The sequence below is a fragment of the Micromys minutus genome, assembly GCF_963924665.1.
Source record: "Micromys minutus genome assembly, chromosome: 14".
Lineage (NCBI taxonomy): Eukaryota > Metazoa > Chordata > Mammalia > Rodentia > Muridae > Micromys > Micromys minutus.
In genome coordinates, this window is record NC_137983.1 from 7,856,746 (window position 1) to 7,878,424 (window position 21,679).

Genomic DNA, 21,679 nt, shown 5'->3' on the forward strand with positions numbered 1-21,679 from the left:
AGAAAGCTTTCAGTTACGGGTGTTGGGAATAGGGAATATGGATTTTCTTGATCACTTACAGAAAGTAAATGTAGTTTTTTTTGTATGATATTCTAACCGTTCTCTTTAAGCTGATACATTTAATAATCTTCATAGGCCACAGGCAGCCTCACTCTTAAAAGACATTTCACTGGACATAGAGTTCTAATACAATTGTATTTTTCTGTCTGTACCCCTTCAATATTTTCCCCATTGTTTTCTGCATATTATAGTTTTTATTATTTTGTTGAAGGATGTGTCTTCAATTTTGTATATATAATGATTACTTTTTGTGGTTACCTTCAAAATTTTCTTCCTTAAATAAAAAATTTTGAAAATACAGTACCTAGGCTTGCTTGTGTGTGTGTGTGATAGTCTAATTTTGTCAGACTTATTGCTCTATAAACTTCTCTGAATGTCTTTCCTCTGTGTTGCAGCATCTGCCATTGAGTGAATCATTTCTTCACTTAACACTTGAGTAACACTGTGTCTCCTTACCTAGGATAGAAATCAGTAACACTGTATCTCTTTATCTAAGATTGAAATGACAATGTCTGTTATTCCACAACACTTTTATACTCTTAATTATTGTTACTTGATTTGTTTTGAGTTTCAGCGTGGGCAAAACTTTTTTCCTCTTTTCGTTCTGAAAAATATATTTTAGGATTTACTTATTTATTTTATGCATGTGTGTATACTGCTGCTCTCTTCAGACACACCATAAGAGAGCATTGGATCACATTACAGATGGTTGTACATGTGGTTTCTTGGAATTGAACTTAGAACTTCTGGAAGAATAGTCAATGCTCTTAACTGCTGAGCCATCTCTCCAGCCTGAAAATATATTTTATGCGATATATTCTGATTATGGTTTCCATTTCCCCAAATCTGCCCAGATCTCCCCCATCCCCTTCTAATCGAAATTTAAATCCCTTTTTAAAAAACTCTTTCTTGGTGGAAAATACAAAAGTATCTAAAAGTAATAATAGTTAAATAAAATAAGATAAACCAAAAGCCAAACTGAAATGGCACAAAACAAACTGAAAGAAAGGACACAACGAAAAGTCACAAAGAACACATAGAGGAGCAAGAGAAACACAGAGACATGCAAGTTCCGATACATGGAAATTCCGTAAAAACAGAAATTATGATATCTATGCAAAAAACATGTAAGATTAAAAATTCCTTGGTGAAGCATTATGAGACAGAGAATCTCCAAAAATGTTACAGAACCCATTTTGGTGTTGGCCAACTGCTGCTGCTGAGCTGGGCATGAGGTTTGCATACCCAGTGAGATTTTCATTTGTGAGTGGTTGCTGGTTAGAGATAACTTCTGGGTTATGGATTAGGCATGTTTCCATACCTCCTCCTAATGCTGCTACCTCATGTGTCCCAGACGTGTGCAGGCTCTATGCATGCTGCCATGGTTTCTATGAGTTCATATGTTCATAGATCTTGTTAGAAGACCTTGCTGCCTTGCTGTCCTCCATCCTCTCTGGCTCTTACACTATTCTGCTTCCTCTTCCTCAGGATTCTCCTGAGCTAAGAATGGAAGGATTTGATGGAGACATCTTGTTGAATACTGAGGGTTCCAGTGTCTCTCACTCTCAGCACATTGACTAGCTGTGGGTCTGTATTTGTTCTCATGTGCTGCAAAAGGAACTGTGTCTAAAAGTGGCTGAGCAAGACACTGACCTATGAGTCCATCTTGAATGGTTGCTATCTAACTAACTTCCATTTCAGTGATTACTTCTTCATGTATCTCGGGTTGACTGAAAAGGTTGTTAAGCACTATTTGATTATTTTAGTATTTTGCAGTACTCATATTTAACTCATGGCAACACTTTTCAATTCTGTTAGTCTGTTATGTGGCCATAATGAAATATCTTAGACTAGATAACTTAGATAACAAAATTAGTATGATTTCCTCACAGTCCAAGGTCAAATTGCTTTGTGTGTGTGTGTGTGTATGTGTGTGTGTGAGTGTGATGTACATGATGTGTTATTATATATGTGTTTGTTCATGTATTTAGGAATGTGCCATAATCCATGTAGGAAGATTGGAGCACCATTTATATGTATCTAGCCCGGCCTTTCTGTCTTGTTTGAGATAGGCTATCTTAGCTCCAGTATATAAGATGTAGGAGATATTCTGTTTTGGCCTTTTATCTCTGCACAAGAGCAATGCATACATTACCTGGCTTTTAAGTGTGTTCTAGTTAGTAGCACTCAAATCATCAGACCTGTGCAGCAAGTGTTTTTACCCTGAGACATCAGCTCAACTCAAATCACTTCTTATTAAATTAAAGGAAATTCTAGACTTTCTTGACCTTCCTGAGGATGTCTTTCCAGTGCCACCATAGCTCTACTCTTTTATTTAAAAATTTATTTTATATAAATTAGGTCATATATATACACGTACATATATTTTGCATTTATGAGCATTCTATTTTCATACATACCAGAAGAGGGCATCAGATCCCATTGCAGCTAGTTGTGGGCCAACATGTGGTTGCTGAAAATTGAACTCTGGACCTCTAGAAGAACAGACAGTGCTCTTAACTGCTGAGCCATATCTCCAGCCCACATTCTATATGTAGAAGGCAAAGACATCTACACACAAGTGATAGAATTTCCTACCATAACACAATGAGTGAGTTCCTGAATAGAAATTACCCTCCTCAGATGCCTGGGCTTGTGTTGCACATGCTGTTTTCCACATTGGTCTCTAATCCTTCCCTTTCAAATGTTTAGTTTGAATCCAATGATGTGTCTCACCCAAAATACAAAGCCAAAGAGAGTTCGTATCTCACAGATGCTCAATGTTTTTCTTTTTCCTTTCCCCTTTTTTCCTTCCTTCCTTTTTACCTTCCTTTCTTTTTTCCTCTCTTTTTAATTTTTTTCTTATTTTTATTTTTGGGGATTTTTGGGAATCTTTAAATCTCTTAGTTTGAAAGTTCACCTAAGACAAACTACATCATATTCATCATTTTATTGCTTCTTTGTGAAAGTTCGTGTGCTTTGCATGGCCCCGTCGTTCCCCCAGTGTCTATATTGTGAATGAAAGAACTTCAGTAGATGCTGTCTAAGAAGATGCTGTAGCCTGGGCAAGAAAAAGATGACATAGTGTAAGCTTCCATTACACATTAAAAATCCATGGAATAGGATGGATTTCCAGAGACACGTGGTTATTCCATGTACAGACCATTAGCAAAACGAGGGCTCAGTTTTCTTTTATTTAAAGTGGTCTCCTTAATCTTAGTTCTATTAAAGTGTATTAGGCTTTCTAATCAGAATTTATGGTGCCTTCTTGTGTTATAGCCTTCCTATATAACCTAGATTACTCCCCTCTTCAAGACTGTAGAAAAGAATATTGATATGGATATGTCTTGATGGTTTTAGTATCCAATCTTTCTGTTGGCTGTAGATGCATAAGACAATAATTTAGGACCCTGAGATGTAGCTCACTGATAGAGCACTCACCCATCATCTCTGAAGCCCTTGTTAAATCTGTACTACAGAAAAAATAAAGTAAAATAGCATCGCTTTAAACAGTTAAACTGGTTGAATGTCCTGTATCTATTCACAGTTCAGTGCGTGTCCTGTAATTGCACTGTGAATCATATTTATTAGCTACTATTGTGGCAAACAACTTGAAATGAAAACAAGGTAAATAGAAGACTGTGTATATTGGTTAACGAGTCCACAGGATTTATTTCAGCATGGTGGAGAAGGCATGGCAGAACAGCTCAGGTCACTGTGTTGGAACATTGTGATAGGGGCTGTTCACATTACTATGAACCACAAGTCAGAGAAGCAGGACCAGAAGTTAGTATAACCTTCAATGACCTGCGTTACTGACCTATTCTGCCCGTGAAGTCCCATGCTCTAAATGTCTCACAGTCTCCCTAAAATAGCAGCACCAGCAGGCAGCACACATGTACTTATTCATCTGTGAAGGACAGTTCAGATTCAAAGTGCACCTTATGACCGGCAGTATAGGCAGTACTTTTAAAGGCATTCTTATTTCTGAGAAGCTCCCCCAATAACTGTATAGCCTAGTTTTTCAAATTTGGATAAAGTAGTTGTATACTGACACTCATGTATACATGTGTTTTTATGGCAAAGGGCCAGACTCTGGGATCTCTACCTGAAGTCCTCCGACCTTCTATGCAGCTGCATGAAACTTACTTTAGGGTTGATTTGGGGGATAAGGACCCTCACCCTCATTCTCTATGGTTGGCCTAACAAGCTGCTGTTTATTTCAAGTGGAAAATTCATTAGTGATTTAATGACTGAGAGCTACGTGAGTCCAGGGAGTCCATATTAGTTGTGGAATCTCTGAATAATTTAACTCTTTGTCAACTCAGTCTGATTCCAGTCACAATTTGATGGAGAGCTGCAGCCATTTGGCTCTTGATAAGTGTTTGTATGAGCATGCCCCCAGCCTAAGAGGGTCACCACCACTTTATTTGATGCTAACTTTGTTCTGTTAAACAGATATTATTATTTACTCTAAACATCCTGAATGTCACTAAGGGGTGAATTACTCACTCACTCTCCAGTGAAGCAGTGAATGGGCTGATCACATTCACTAAGTCAATTCTGATATGCTTCTTGCTATTTATGGGGTATTCTTTACATAATCCAACCGTTTCCCCAGTCCTTCACAAAATGTTCCACTCCACATGGGAGATTCCCATGTTTCCTCATCTATAGAAGACTAACTTTAATTCACAGCCAGAAATGGTAATTGCTTGACATGCGATCTAGTTAGGGTTTCTAGGACTGTGATGAGACATCACTCAAAAGCTGTTTAGGAAGGAAAGGGCATGCCTCACCTTTCCACTTCCAGGTCAACATAGTCCATCACTGGGGGAAATCTGGTCAGGAGCTCAAAACAGATGTCTCGAGTCAGGAACGGGAGCTGAAGTCATGAAGTAACTAATACTGCTTACTGGCTTACTCTTCACTGCCTGAAAAACCTACTCTCTCATAGCACCCAGGACCACCTGCAGGGGTAGCACCACCCACACTGAGCTGGACTTTTCCACATCAACCATCAATGAAGAAAATGCCCTACAGACTTGGCCTCAATCAAATCACATGCAGTCATTTCCTTAACTGAGAGTCCTTCCAAAACCACTCTAGTTCATGTCAAGTTGACATAAAGGAAACCAGTACAACATACAATGGTTTTCAGATACTGATTTCCCGAAACAATGTTTTATTATTTTATGGTAATATTGTTCTTGTAATTCAGAGGCTTGGTTTCCTACTTAATAAAAAACTTGGCTATAGCAAAGCCAATTTTTCTCTTAGTGGTTTCTTACCAGTTCCGCGCTGATACTAGGAATGTGGATGTGTGCCCAGTTGTAACAGGCTGATTGAATAACATCTCATGAAAGGCATAAAACCAGAAAGTTCGACTGGCTACATTAACAAAATTTTCAGGGTGAGATGAGAGTGGTGGTGAGTTAGGTGAATGAACTGACAGATGGAATCAAGCATCTAGACGTCAACTGAGGCTCTTCTGCATCCCATACACTGTGTCTATTTCATTGCACTCAAGCCCTAGATTATAGAGATTGACAAATTAACTCATAGCATGACTCTTCTCCGTGACTGCCTGCTTTGCTTGCTGCACCAAAGGGTAAACAGCTTCTGATACTTACTTCTCATTCATTGTTTCCTGATGCAGTTCTGATTTCTGGTGAGGTTCTTTGTGCTGTAGCCAACCTTATGCTGTATTTTCTAGTGCTTTTGGTTATATGAATTGAGCATTGCTCTTGCCTCAGAGTATTCTCCACAAGCAATATCTCATGTTCATTGATACCGTATTTTTGTTAATCTTTCTAGTAGTCTGCAATGTCATAACATATAAATTGTCCCTTCTCTTCTCTTCCTGATGTTTTTAGTAACTCCATTACTTTCTCCCACTTCCTCCTTAGTATCAGTTGCTTCATTCATCTTTTCTCTTCCAAAGGCAGAAGATGGATTCGAGCTTAGTGTGGCATACATATAGGCCAGCAGTGAGAGTTCACGTTCTTAGTATGTCTTTAATTATAATGGCAATTATAATTTTCCAGAATTGCTTCAAAGAAAAAAATGCACAAATTTACTACAAGAATTATAGAACTATTGATTGATGCATGTTTTGTATTTTTTTTAACATCATGCTGTTTAGCTTTACTCTGTAGACTTAAATAAGTGTACTGGGTTGGTTTATTTTGGTTGGCTAGTTTTTTTTTTGGTTTTTTTTTTTTTTTGTTTGTTTGTTTCTCATGGATCTATAAGGATTCCAAAGAAGAAGAGAAATACAATTAATTAGCTTTGCAAATAACCTATAATCTATGGGAAGTATGAATGACTAAATATTTGGACAATACTATTTTCAGGTCATTCTAATTAATCTTTCTTTGGGATTTAATGTGCCGTGTGTCTAGGGAAATTTTAGTTTTAATTTAGTACATTTAACATTTCTGCAGAAGCAAAGCAGGACTTTTGCATTAATGCATTTAGTTATTCATTTTACATTCTCATATCAGCCCCCATCTTGTTACAGTCCCCCCTCACATAGCTATTCCCCAAATTCTGCCTCTCTTTTTCCTTTGGGAAGGGGGAGGTCCCCATATCATCCAACCCTGGCACATTAAACCATGTCAAGACTAAGCATATCCTTTCCCACTGAGGCAGGATAAGGTGGCCCAGTTAAGAGAACAGGATCCACAGGCAGGCAACAGAGTCAAGGACAACCTCTCTCCAGTTGTAAGGGGACTGCATGATCCAGCTGCACTTTTACTACATGTGTGCAGGGGCCCTATGTCCTGCCCACAGTCCAGTCTTTGACTGGTTATTCAGTGTCTGGGAACACTCAAAGGGGCCCTGTTAGCTGATTGTATAAGTTTTTCTATGGAGTCCTTGTCTTCTTCAGGTCCCTCAATCCATAGCCTTACCCTCCTACAAGACTCTCTAGCTCCATCTAATGCTTGGCTTCCAGGATCTACATCTGATTGCATTGGCTATTGGGTGGAGGCTCTCAGAGGACATTCTAGGACACTGTGTGTGGCCAACAGTATCATTAATATTATCAGGTACTGGTTCTGGCCTATGGTTTGGATCTTAGTTTGCACTAGTCATTGGAGAGTCATTTTCTCTGCCTCAAGTAGGATATTTTTAAATGGAATAAATAACAGCAAAACATGGCAAGGTTGCAAAGTTGTCATAGAATAAACAGTATTCAACAGAAAAATACACTTAAATATCCTAGCTTAACAGAGTGTTTATTTTAGTGTTTTAGAATACTATGGTTTGTAAGATTAACTAAAATGACATATAGTCAAAATTCTTCTTTATTAAGCTATAATGGTTTACAACATTTTTATTTTTTGAAAATATATGAGTTTCCTTATGGGGATCTTTTTAGTGTAAATAGTAAAATAATTTTTATTCACTGTGATAATCAAAAGAAACCACGGTATAATGTTTACCCCATTGCTTCTGATGAATTTTCTCTAATATTTAACTTATCATACATATGATATAATTATCATAATAATTTAAATTTCATGCAGACCTAATTACAGTGGTGACAACTGCCAAGGGCACAGCCTGATATTTTCACAAGAATAAACATGAAGAACAGTGAGATATAATATAGCACCAGAAAATAAAACTCAGTTCTAGACACTGTTAATTTTTGACAGAATAAAACAAAAACAGACAAGAGAGTGGTATTCAGAATTTACGAAAAATAGCAGAAATTAAATAAAATGGAACTAAAACTGCAGGTCAACAAATGAACAAGTAAATGTATTGTATTTTTTAAAAGATGCACACATGGCCCATAACTGTTTTTGAGGAGATCAATATTCCCAGCCATCAGGGAAGTTCAAATTAAAATTATTGTAAGATGCTTTACCCTACCCAAAATGGCTACCATCGACAGATCCGAAAACTGGTATTGGCAAGAATGTGAAGCGAAGGGGACCGTTATGGGCTATTGATAGGGTACAGATTAGTATAGTTATTATGGGAGTCAGTATAGAGAATTCTCAAAATTAAAAATAATGTACAATCATCATATGGCACAGCTGTTTTCTTCCTCAGAATATCATATGATAGTTATTGTTATTTTGTTCACTGTAGCAATGAATTGACAGAGTTGATTATCAAAATAAGAGTGGATAATGATACTTTGGTGCATGCATATTACATATTCATAGGAATAGTACTCAACTGTAAAGGAAGAATTGCAAAGAAATGGAGGGACTTAGAATGTGTCATAGGAAGCTGTATCATGGAACCTGAGAATCATGGAATATGAGAAGAAACACATGTGCTCTGATATGCTGTATCTAGCCAGTAGCATGTGGATGTATAAACAAATGTGTACATGTGTGAAATATAACATGAAGGAAAGGGAAAAATATGACGGAATTCAGAGGATCAAATGCAGACAATGGCCATGAGTCATGAAGGACCATGTAAAGCTAATGGTTGTTCCAGTTCGAATTCTGCCATGGAATTTGTGCTTATTTTGATGGTGGACAAACGTATAAATCAGCTTTAATGCTGAGAATGTAAGAGTTAGTGTGACGTTCCACAGATTCCATTCTGAACGGAATCGCTCTTTCTGGAGTCAAATCTAAGACAAAGAGCCTTTGCAGGATACCTGATCTCTGGGAAGCATAACAGCTACACCGACACCTCATGTTTGTCTTTATGCTTTTACAGGTCAACACCACGTTTGACCTGTCACAACCAACAGCTTTCCCAAGCCTTTCAATGATATGCTCCTTGGATCAATGTCTGGGCTTACCATGAACACATTTTATTAATAGTTGGTTTTCCCCTAGAGAATAGTTAAATGATTTGTTGCTAGAAAAATAATGTCCTTCTTCCTAAATAGGCCTTCAATGAGTTTGAGGTTGAGCAACATCAAGAATGTGCTTATGATCACTTGGAAATTTTTGATGGAGAAACAGAGAAGTCACCAATCCTTGGCCGACTGTGTGGCAGCAAGATACCAGATCCCCTCATGGCTACTGGGAATGAAATGTTTATTCGGTTCATTTCTGATGCCTCTGTTCAAAGAAAAGGATTTCAAGCCACCCATTCCACAGGTCAGCAAATTATTTTCCTGTTTTTATTCTAAGAAAATACTTTTTAAAAATTAATTTTAAATTAGCATATAAACTAATGGATTTCTTGATTGTTTATATATATATATACACACACATATGGATATATATGCACATACCACTATACTTTCCTCTCATTTATTACTCTTTGAATTGGTTGTGTAGATATGCCTTATTAATAGAATTACCTCAAGTTATAATTGTAGCTGAAGTCCTAGCTACATTTCTATTTCTGTGATGAAGTCTCTTGACAAAAATCAGCTTTGGGGTGAAAGAACATTGGCTCACAATTCCAGGTTTCAATCCATCATTATTGGGAAGTCAAGGCAGGAAATTGAAGCAGATAGTTGCATTCCAACATGAGAACAGAGAGAAGAAAGGCATGCCTTCCATTCTGAATCATACACAATCTCCCCCAGATAACTAGGTAGGCCAGCATCCCCTGTCCAGAATGTAGGGCAAACACTCTGAGCTTAATTAATATTAATTAATGTAATTAACAGATATACACAGGGTCAACCTGATCTACACAACCTCCCATTGAGACTTTCAGGTGTTGCTACATTCTATCAGTCTGCCCATTAAAAGTAAACATTACAGCTGGTAAAATCCCATTAAAATGTGTTACATGGAATATTTGAAAACTATTCTGGCTAACTTGATGCTTTTTCAGAAGTTGGAGGATTTGGGGATTTATTTCTTTGTTCAACGGATTGCCATTTCTCCCGACTTGTATTTTGGTGTGATCTTTTCCCTAATCCTGACTTTTTGTTATTTAGAGAAAAGTGTACTTAAGAAAAGCATAAATATGTAGAGGAAAACTGATTAAGATAAAATTATTAATACCATGGGGCGAATTTAAATACATGGTCCATAAAACACTCTAAGGAATATTTCCTTTTCCTTTCAGATTTTAGGGGAAAGTCAATCATAGGTATTCGTAAGTCATTGAGCTTATGATGACACCTGGTGGCCATACTGAGATATTACATAGGGTGATGTAAGAGTAATGCATATCTCTATGTGAAGTATTTGTCTTTTTATATTTTTATTTTTGTAATTGCTTTAGTGTTCTTTAATTTTCTTTTAGCAATCTGTGTGTGTTAAGTATTTTATTGAACAATATTTTCTTTCTGTGTTTTTATTTCGCTGCATAATTGATTTACAATTAACTCTGAGAAAGTGGGAATTGTTAAAATAGTGGCATTTTATGCACTATTGATCATTTGACTCTTAACAATAATATTAGTTGATTATTTCTTGTAACAGTTATAAGTGTTGTGCTTTTAAAAATTAAATTATAGACATTTTCTGTTAATTTTCTAGACAATTAGTGTTTTAGATGCACTTTTGTTAATTTGCCAAGTACTCAAGCTGTGAAAAAATTGGTATCCCATAACACCTTCTGAATATTCCTGATGATACAAAGTTGGTGGCTCTCAAACACACACACACACACACACACACACACACATACAGGAACAGACATGAACACACACAAGTACACATACATATGCACACACAAATACACACATTACACACACATACAAAGACATATGCACACACATGCACACACACATGCACACACACAAACACACACATGCACACACATATACATGCACACATACACACATGTACACATACACATATGTGCATGCACACACATATACACACATGAACATACACATACACATATACACATATACACATATACACATATACACACATACACACACAAATGGTCTTGATGGTATTGACAGGTGTAAAACCAATGACACCTCTCAAGTAGTTTGTAACTTCTACCCCGGTGATCATGAAAGCAATTTATATAAATTCTCTCAAACTATCTGAGATCAGCTGTATTATCTTCATTTTGCAGACGAAGAAACTGAGTTTGTAGATGGCTAATTATTTTGAAAATGTTTGCAACCACATATCTAATAACGGATTTACTCCAAGTTTGACCACCTTCTAACCTAATGTTTCCCTCTATAGGTATTTTATTCGTTTAAAACTATAGAATTAAGACAAAAATTAGTACACATGTCATCACTCCTTGAAGCAATAGGTAAAGATTGAATTCTATGTTTAAATTAAATAAGTGTAATGGAAGGCTTGTTTTAATTTATATCTGTTCAAATAACACAGTGACTAGCCTCAGTCAAATGGTAAAGCAAACATGGGAGTTTGGTATTATTCATTTGGTCTGTCACTTTAAGTATAAGAAATCTGAAGCTGGAACCTAAATGTCAACCAAAGTACTACAAATATCAGTGACAATTGACTTTAGAATCTGGGCTTCCCCAGTGTGCTCATTTATTCTGATCAATATGTCTGTTATGTTTTGAATGTTAGCCTTTCCTGTTACTCATAAATGTTTTCTTTCAGATGAATGATCATGAAACTTTACATAAATTAGTCTGCGTTTCGCCTGCTGGGTATATCTCCTTAAACAACATTCTTTTATTACCTTCAGTTGTTCTGTAACTTCCCATTCAAATTTTGTTTTGGCACTTGCTGTGACAGTGTGATGGGTTAGTATTCTTTAGAAAAAAGACCCAGGGATTTATGGGAAAGGTACCATAGAAATTCCCATAAGTTAACAGTTCACAGTGTGAATTAAACTAAAGTTCAAACTAGGATCACATCTGCTAAATTAATCCATGTGTAAAGCACTTTTATATTGCTTACCTCCTTTTAGAACAAGTACAATAAGATTGTGGCCGCAGCTATATATTTTAATTTAACTATATAAATTTATTTTTCTATACACAATATTAACTTTGGCTCCAAATAAAATGTAAAACAGCCAATTGCAATGATGTTGCTATGTAGTTAGTTTGTTTCTTTTTACAAAACGATACTATCCATTCAATGTATGTAGATATTGTTGGGAAGAGAACTTTGTTTCCCTCTGATAGTTGGTTCAAATTCAGTTCAATTTAATTTAATCCAGTAGTCAAAAGAAACAAAATGTGCAAAAATGTGTATTCTATCATATATGATCTCTTCAAAGAGGAAGAAAAAGAAGATGAGGAAGAGGAAGAGAAAAAAGATGAAGAGTGGGAGGAGGGAAGGGAAGGAAGGAAGGAAAAAAAGAAGAAGAAGAAAAAGAAGAAGAAGAAGAAGAAGAAGAAGAAGAAGAAGAAGAAGAAGAAGAAGAAGAAGAACAACAACAACAACAACAATAACAAGAACAACAAGAAGAAAAAAGAAGAACAAGAAGTAGAAGAAGAAAAAGAACAACAAGAAGAACAAGAAGAACAAGAAGGAGGAGGAGGAGGAGGAGGAGGAGGAGAAGAAGAAGGAGAAGAAGAAGAAGAAGAAGAAGAAGAAGAAGAAGAAGAGGAAGAGGAAGAGGAAGAGGAAGAGGAAGAGGAAGAGGAAGAAGAAGAAACTCTGGCTTTGCCTTTCTGAATGACTTTTCTCAAGTATCAAATATTTTATGACTTTTCAGTGACCTTTAAGATTCCAATAATATGTTTTCATGTGCTTTGCTGAGAATGTTGTTCACATGGAGGTCAGCTGAATTAGAATGGACTGATAAAAGCATGTATAGATTGACTTACCTGCTGCCTTCCGGAACCTTACACTTACCAGGAAACAAAGAAAGATGTCTTTGCAAATTAAAATGAAATCTGCTACATGGTTTTTCTTCCCAAGTCCTTTTCAATGTCTCAGACGTATAGATGGAGCTTTGAGACCTTATAAAGCAGTATTAATCTATTAATTTAAAAGTACTACAGCTAATATGTTCAGATTGGTTATATATATATGTATATATATATACAAATATATATATATACAAATATATATATACATATATGTATATATTTACATTTAAAATGTTACTCCCCTTTCCCAGTTTTCCCTCCACAAACCCCTTATTCCCTCCGTGCTCTCTGTGCCTCTATGCAGATGCTCCCCGACTGTCCACCCACTGCTGCCTCAGTGTCCTAGCATCCCCTATCCTGGTCATCAAGCATACACAGGACCAAGAGGCTCCTCTCCCAGTGATGCCAGATGAGACAATCCTCTGCTGCATATTCAGCTTGAGCCATGCCCTATCCCCACCCCAGTTTACTCTTTGGTTGGTGGTTTAGTCCCTGGGAGCTCTGGGATCTGGTTGCTTGATAGTGTTCTTCTTGTGGGGTTGCTAACCCCTTCAGCTCCTACAATCCTTGCCCTAAGTTCTCCATTGGGGTCTGCACGTTCAGTCCAATGATTGGCTTTGTAAATCTGAGTCTGTACTTGTCTGTCTCTGTCAGAGCCTTTCAGAGGACAGCTATACTGGCCTCCTATCAGTAAGCACTTGTAGGCATCAGCAATAGTGTCTTGTTTTGGTGTCTATCGATGGGATGGGTTTCTAGGTGGGACAGTCTCTGGATGGCCTTTTCTTCAGTTTTTGCTCCACTCTTTGTCTTGCATTTTTTTGAGAGTAAGAAATCTGGATTAATATTTTTGAGGTGGGTGGGTGGCCCCATCCCTCAGCTAGGCGCCTTTTCTATCCACTGGATATGGTCTCTACAGATTCTATCTCCCTTTTGTTGGGAATTTCAGCTAATGGTTACCCTGCTGGGTCCTGGGAACCTCTTGGGTCCCTGACATCTGGGACTTCCTAGTGGGTGCCCCTAGTTTCCATCACCCACTGCTACACACCAACTTTCAAATTCCTGACTTTTACTAGAAACTTGTTGACAACATCATTATGCTTAGATTCATAAGCCTTCAAGTGTCTTTCCGAGTTTTGTTCTATTTCCCTTCTATCTTACATCTCCTTCTAAGCTAGGAATGACAGAAGACTTCTTCTGAAACAGGTGTTCCAGAGAACCATGCCCCATGTCTCATGCCACCTCCTCAACCCTGCTTTTCCTGACCCGTGTAGCAACTGTAAAGTGTTGACGGACTAAATCTTAGAAACAACATCAATAGATCAGTTACGTCAAACCTCGAGAATCAGCAGTTATGAAGATCAGGAACTTCAATTCACCACTTCACTTAATTCTACATTGAAGTCAGATTCATTTCTAAGATTATTTTCTTTATATTCCCATGTGCAGAACTGTGTTGCCTGCATGTTTACATGTGCACCATGTCCACGCCTGATTCTTGTGCAAGGCAGAAGGGGGGGCACTAGTTCTGGAGTTACAGCAGGTCATGCGCCATCCTGTGGGTAGTGAGAATTTAATCCAGATCTCCTGGAAGAGCAGCCACTGCTCTTAACAACTGAGTTCCAAGTCAGATGTGTTGTTCACATGATGTTTTACTAGTCTTAAAGATGCAACACTTCCTGATAGAAAATACTTCTAAAGATATTGTTCTTTTTTTCCCCCCTCTGTAGCTTTCGATAATACAACTGAATATTTTTCATGTACTCTTATAGCCTGAAAAAACTAAAAGATAGCTTTTAGCTATGAGTCATGCACTAGTACATTTTATGTATGGTTTCATGATCCATTTTCCAAATAGACCATCTGACAGGGTCACTCTGTGTGATCTCTCTTTTGAAATGAAACTGGAGAACCTGGACTGTAGCTCAGTGGTAGGGCACAAGGCTTGCATGCAACCCTTTGCTCAATCCAGGGTTCAGACCTATGTAATCTGACTTTGAAGAGTCTATTTTCTGGGATTTGTATAAAAATTACTCTGGGGAAACAGAGTGTGGTCCTGGATGAATACAACCCCCAGTCTGGTTGAAATTTCTGGTTTCTTCTCATGAATGTGTTATCAGTACTGATATCATATATGTCAGAACATTGAGTAAAACGCCTTAGCTCACTCTCTGAGGAAGACATTCTTGGGGATAGAAGTATGAAGCTCTCTGCATGAATAGATGCACTGCTCAAAGCTTAATTGACACTATGCCTTGAGACACAGGATCCATGTCTAAAGTTTCAGATTCAGAAATATTAATCTAAAATCACTATTGATCAGACAGCTGGGAAGGTGCTTAGTCAGTAAACTGCTTACCTCCCAAGCATTAAGGCCAGAGTTCACATCCCCAGTGTCAAGGTTAAATAGCAGGCATTATGCTGCACAGATCTCTAATTAAGTACTTGGGAGAAAGAGATCCTGTCAGGTTTTCTGACCACAATGATACTCTGCTAAATCAGACAAACTGATGAGATCTAGGCTCAATGAAAACACTGTCTTAAAAATATATATAAGACAGAGAATGTTTGAGAACAACACCTACTGTGTGTCTCTGACTTCCACGGTGTACGCACACATGCATTTTCACACACAAACAAGGTCAATAAAATAACCACACCCCCAAGCACAATGCAGTTTAACCAATACAAGTCTGAAAAAAACAGACTCTCATAAGAGTTTCTGCTGCCCAGTCGTCTGCACTATAGGTTATCTTATGACCAATGGTGACTTCGTTATGAATGCGTTTTCATACACAGTGGTTTAGCATCCCATGTCTTCTCTGTATTTTATGTAACACTGTAATTTCTGCGGGGAATTTCCTGGTCTTAGCTTTGAAATTCCTAGTTCTGAGGATTGTCACAGACGCTTGGAAACTTCCCAGGTGTTGGTAGGCACCCTACTTTCCCCCAAACTTACATCCCATTCTTTATCTCTGCACTTACAAGAGGATTTGTTGTTTGACGATTGATTTTAGGCTCCTGAAACTTCTATTTTATCTCTGTCATAGTAAATTGAAACCTCTGACCATAGTGAACTATTAAAAAGTTTGGGGAGCATCCTTTGCTCTGAATTACACAAGCTAAGAGATTCTATTTTCCCAGCTTTAATTCTTTAATATATTTGCTAAGGGTGGTGACGGCAGTGCGCAGAACTGATTTGTATTTCCCTAAAATAACTGAAGCTAAAATTTTATTATAGCAAATATACCAATTTTGCATGGACCAAGTCTGTGATGAATTGTGTATTCCTTTTCTGGTTGTGTGAGATAATATTATTTCTCAAATATTATTATACATGCATAATAATGTCGTGTATAGTATATAAAATTCTGTATTGCAGTTTTTTAATTTATCTGATTACTGAATTTTAAGTTTTCATTATGAAGAGAATGGTTTGAAAGTAAAAACATTATCAGGTGTATCTTCCATAATTCTATTGAGCAAATTAGGTGACAGGTACTCTTCTAAGTGACTTTTATGTATCACATCTTGAAAACTCACAAAGATTGGTGCCAGTAGCATATGCACTTTGCCTTTGAGAAAATAAGGATGAAACATGATCTTGAATACTCATAGTCTCATTGTTGGTTAGATGTTTAAGTTATTTTCTTATGCCAGACAGGCTACGTGGCATTCCTGCCTATACACAAGACACTGATTCTCTTGTTCCACAAACATTCCTAATCCTGGATGTGGCAGCAGGTGTTAGGCATTGGATGGACTTCACTGAGATAGTCTGAACCACAGAAGCTCACCAAGCTTATCTATTTATTTCCGTGGGCAGAATGTGGTGGTCGATTAAAGGCAGAGCCGAAGCCTAAAGACTTGTACTCCCATGCTCAGTTTGGAGATAATAACTACCCAGGACAACTGGACTGTGAATGGTTGTTGGTGTCAGAACAAGGCTCTCGACTTGAATTGTCCTTCCAGACTTTTGAAGTAGAAGAAGAAGCTGACTGTGGCTATGACTATGTTGAAGTCTTTGATGGTCTGAATTCAAAAGCTGTGGGTCTTGGTAGATTCTGTGGATCGGGGGTAAGTATGCCACCAACAGGATCCTATAGTAAACTAACAAGAAGCCTGTTAGTCAGTGGCTACTGTATATAATATTTACAAACTGGAAAGATTTTTGAAATAAAGTCATACTTTATTATTAACAATGGCTTTATAAAAATAAACAGGGCTTTTCCTATCTTCCTATTTTTTCACTGCTAATGAGTTTACTTTATAACTCATGTGAGCATATGGACTTAGATGTTCTGGTTTTTTGTACTTTCCATATTCTCAGTTTTCATTGTGCAGTAAATATTTAAATGATTAGTTATACAAAACCAACATATATAAAAACACAGCCTTGACAATGTTGTTTCTTCTGAAATTAAAGCACCCTTAACTCTCCAGTCTACATTTTATTCTTTGATGGCTTAGAAGTTAAGAACACTGTATATTCTTCCAGAAGTCCTGAGTTCAATTTCTAGCTACTACATAGTGGCTCACAGCATCTGTAATGGGATCTGATGTCCTCTCCTGGCCTACATGTAGAAAACTCATATACTATCTATCTATCTATCTATCTATCTATCTATCTATCTATCTATCTATCTATTAATCTATCATCTATCTATCTATCTGTCTATCTATCTATCTATCTATCTATCTATCCATCCATCCATCCATCCATCCATCCATCCATCCATCCATCTATCTATTTACATACATACATACATACATACATATATATATATATATATATATATATATATATATATAGAGAGAGAGAGAGAGAGAGAGAGAGAGAGAGAGAGAGAGAGAGGGAGGGAGGGATGTAGGGAGGGAGGGAGGGAGGGAGGGAGAGAGGGAGGGAGGGAGAGAGGGAGGGAGGGAGGGATGGATGGATGAAGAGGGAGAGGGAGAGAGACAGATATTGAGAGATCTCTTTGGTCAGTGTGGCAGGGCCAGCTACTAGTTGAGTCCCAGCGATGCGTAATGGTCCTCCATTGCTCTACACGCAGAAGTACAGTACAGTGATTGGTAGGGGAGAGTCCACATGAGAAGCTAGTATGTTTTTCTCTATTTCCACCTGGACTCAGGGCATTCAAATTTAGATTATTCTCTTGTATATTTTTCTTGAAATGACAGTAGCCTTAACTTTCTGAGTCTCAGCTTTTATCTATGATTAAATGATGATGATGATGATACTGATGACCTCCTTATAAAGTTTGATACTATTAAAAGAAGAAAAGAAGGAAGATTAAGATTCCACAAGTGGCTCAGTTCACAATAACCACTGAAAACCCCTTACTGTTTTCTAATCTCTTTTATTTAAATATAAATGTAAATAAAAGATGAATTAATTTGATATACTATACACAACATTATTATGCACATGGGATGCACTAAAATGTCCTTAAAATATGAACTCTTCCTTATGCCATTTCCTCCCTAAATCTCATGTTTTCTTACCTTTGTGAGAACAAATCCAACAGGAGTACTTTGCTAGGTTGTTGGGTGGGTTGAGTAAGTAGAGCGTGTACATGACATGAAACAGTGGCCTGTTCTTCTCTCATTTCTGCTATATTTGCTTTTCCTTTCAGCCACCAGAAGAAATCTATTCAATTGGAGATGTGGCATTGATTCATTTTCACACAGATGACACTATCAACAAGAAAGGATTTTATATAAGATATAAAAGTATAAGATACCCAGAAACCATGCATGCTGAGAACTAATGTCAATCCGGCTCAGAACAGAAGGGGATGTGCACATGGAAAGACATCATTTTTAAAATCGACAATATCAGTACAATTGTTTTATATAATGAATTTGAACAAAAGAAATCTGCAAGACTAGAGTCATCTCTGAGGTGAAAGAGAACTTTCCAGGAAACCTGATTGGCATTGCAAGGATATTTGAAAGTCATGTTTGTTCAAGAAAGACTAACAGCTTGAAATAGTTGCCTCACACTTTGGACAGTTTGCTTAATGGGCTGCTGTGATTCTCTGGAGTGATATCTTGACTACTTTTTCAAGATCTGGGGTTATAAAAGCGATTGGACAGATCATAGCTTAGAAACCCACTTCTTGGGTCTTATCATGTTTGCTTAGACTGTGTAGTTCAGACACAGTGTAAACCAAATCCATGAACGGTGATGTGGAATAGTGGTCTTTGGAAGGTGGTTCATCATTTAAAAGTTGGTGTGTGTTTGTGTGTATATTCACGTGTGTGTGTGTGTGTGTGTGTGTGTGTGTGTGTGTGTGTGTGTGTTTTGAAACTGGAATATTTCATCTTTATTATTTTCAAATGCAGGCCGGATCAACCTGTTCACACAAGTTATTTTGTGACCACTTAATTGTATCTATATCTTGAGAAGTCTGAAATATCTATAGTGTCTAGAATACAGTTAATCCCTAGATAGCATATTTAATTACTGGATAATACCCAGTTCATTTGTAAACTCAGTTCTCTTTGGGGAAGTGCTGAATAGTCACACCAAATCCGAGAAACTCACCATGTCTTATAAACCTTTAAGATAAAATTCCAACGAGGTGTGTGCAGCCATCTTCCAAATGACTGCCTGGATGTTTCTTATTCCAGTTACTACTGCTGCTGCTATGGTCTTTCTTTTATTGTCGATGTGTTGATATGTTATTATTGTGGTTATTGTTATTGATGTTGTTACTGTATTTAAAAAATGATGAGATGAAGTGGAAGTAGATTTTGGGAGGAATTAAATCTCTCTTTTTGTTCTCTTCTTGAAATTCAGTTTCAAAAATACAATATTGGGTGGCAAATGATTTGTTTCTGAAATATTTCCTATGGTGCTATTCCATAAACATTAAAACAGCATCAACGACAAATTTCTGACCTTTGAGCCAAATGCTTGTGTGCTATGATTGCCTCCTTCTATGTAGTTGGCAAAGGAGACTCAAGACTTTCTAGATATTTCAAGAGTGTATCATGGCAAGGACAAAGCTTGTCCTGTGGAACAACTACTTCGTTTGCCTTAGAATTTCTGCGCATAATTAAACAAATTTGCTTAAAGACATGCCTCTTAAGATGTTGATCATCATAGCATATGTTAATCAGGAACTCCAAGAAGAAAATCCATTTCCATAACAGAGACACTGGACACACAGATACATATAAATGTGTACATCCAAATCTGCTTTTGTTGTAGAAATGTAATTTTAGAACAACCTTTTGCTTTACAGCATTGTGCATTTTAAATATTAATGTATGTATATGTGAGTTTCTGAGTGAGGGTGTCTGCTAGAAGGTGAAGATCTATAGGTGGTTGATAAAGTTAAGTCTGTGTGCCAAGTTGTCCTAGAACTGTGAAGTAGCGCCATGGTTTCATGGACATATAATGGATAATTCTAATTACCGTCAATCATATAAAAAAAGATTTTCTTTTAGAAAATTTATTTTGAAATTTTTATGTTGATGTGAGTTGCTGTGCAAATGAGCTTTATTTTTCCCCTCAGTTGTCCATGAACACTTATGGTCTGAAAAATGAGGTATATTTCTTTATTTTTACAAAATTAAACTCTGCAACTAGATATAACAACTTTACTTTTCTCATTTTTCCCTTGAACAGTCTCTATTTATGACATGTGAAATGTAAATACAGTTCTCGAACCAGTGTTTGGATCTCATTGGATGTGTTCTTCAAACTATGTAACTGTTGCCTGTAATGTAGATGGGGAAATTATGTGTCCCAATAACTTCTCCCATGTTTTATCATTCATCTCCAGCTAACCAAGGTACACCCACACTGAGGGACACAAAAGAAAAGAGGCATCTTCCCTAAGACTGTTCTGCACAGCTCCAGGCCTTATATAAGCAGGAGCTGGCTTCCAAAATCCATGCATGCTCCTCTTGAGTGATGCTGAATTAAACCATGCAATGAAATGGGACCTAGCGATACCATGTTGCTTGCCAGAGTAACAGACGACGTTAGATGTAGAAACTCAGTCCGTGTACTGTCAAAATCTATGCTCATTTGGTAACATGCAACAGATTTCATCACAATACACTTGAACAGTAGAATTTTTAAAAGATGAAGTTTCCACACAAAGCAAATTCCAGGTATGAATCAAAGACAGTTATTATTTTGTGGGTAGCATTTTCCTTTCATCGACAGCATGAAACTAGGAAGGTCAACTAAATGTAGATGTTTATATGCACCCAAAAAATTACGAAAAATGATAACAACTCTATAGTATGGTGTAGTAAGCTTTTCATTAAAATAAATATATTACATTATTTTAAGTGTCATGGTGGGAAAATGTAGCTATTTTAAGAAATAGCCCAGATACCCCACTTAGATAAATTGTAGGAGATCCTACTAGGCCACACGAACTTAGCTGAGACACCTAGGAAGTTACAGAGAGTAGGTAAAAATGCATTGTCATAACTTTGGATCATTGATGAAGATAATTTATTTTTATTGTACCTTGTTTCAGAAATAAAACAGTATCACATATTATTTTTAAAACTACTCAGCACTTGCCTTAAATGTGTTGTGAAGTAAAAATAGAAGTACCATTATTGTTTTTCGCAAACATATTATTGTCCTGAGTATTTTATTAAATTAATTTTGTACACTGGTTTATACTTCTACAGTTTGCTCTATATTTGCCAGGGTTCTACATACCCTATAATTTTCACTGTACAAAGAACACTAGCTTTTATATATTATTGTATTATAAGTTTATTACAAAGAGAAATCTAGTTTTCTAAGGATAACCTTAGTTCAAATAATTGTACATTCTCCAAAATGACATTGTAAAAGAAATACATGAAGGCTCATACAGTCAGTCAGCAGGAAGCCAACCGACAATGCAAGTTGGCTTCTAAAGATGG

At 36.9% G+C, this 21,679-nt stretch overlaps 1 protein-coding gene across 1 annotated transcript in view; it reads left to right on the forward strand.

The window, feature by feature from the left end:
- Positions 1-18,543, forward strand: part of TLL1 (tolloid like 1) — a gene marked incomplete at both ends in the record, with an annotated part of 187,307 nt that extends 168,764 nt beyond the window's left edge. The window contains 3 exons of the mRNA XM_080928277.1: positions 8,930-9,143; positions 16,599-16,849; positions 18,409-18,543. Coding sequence (XP_080784403.1) covers positions 8,930-9,143; positions 16,599-16,849; positions 18,409-18,543 — 600 coding nt within the window. The remainder of the gene's footprint in view (positions 1-8,929; positions 9,144-16,598; positions 16,850-18,408) is intronic.
- Positions 18,544-21,679: the final 3,136 nt, after the last annotated feature.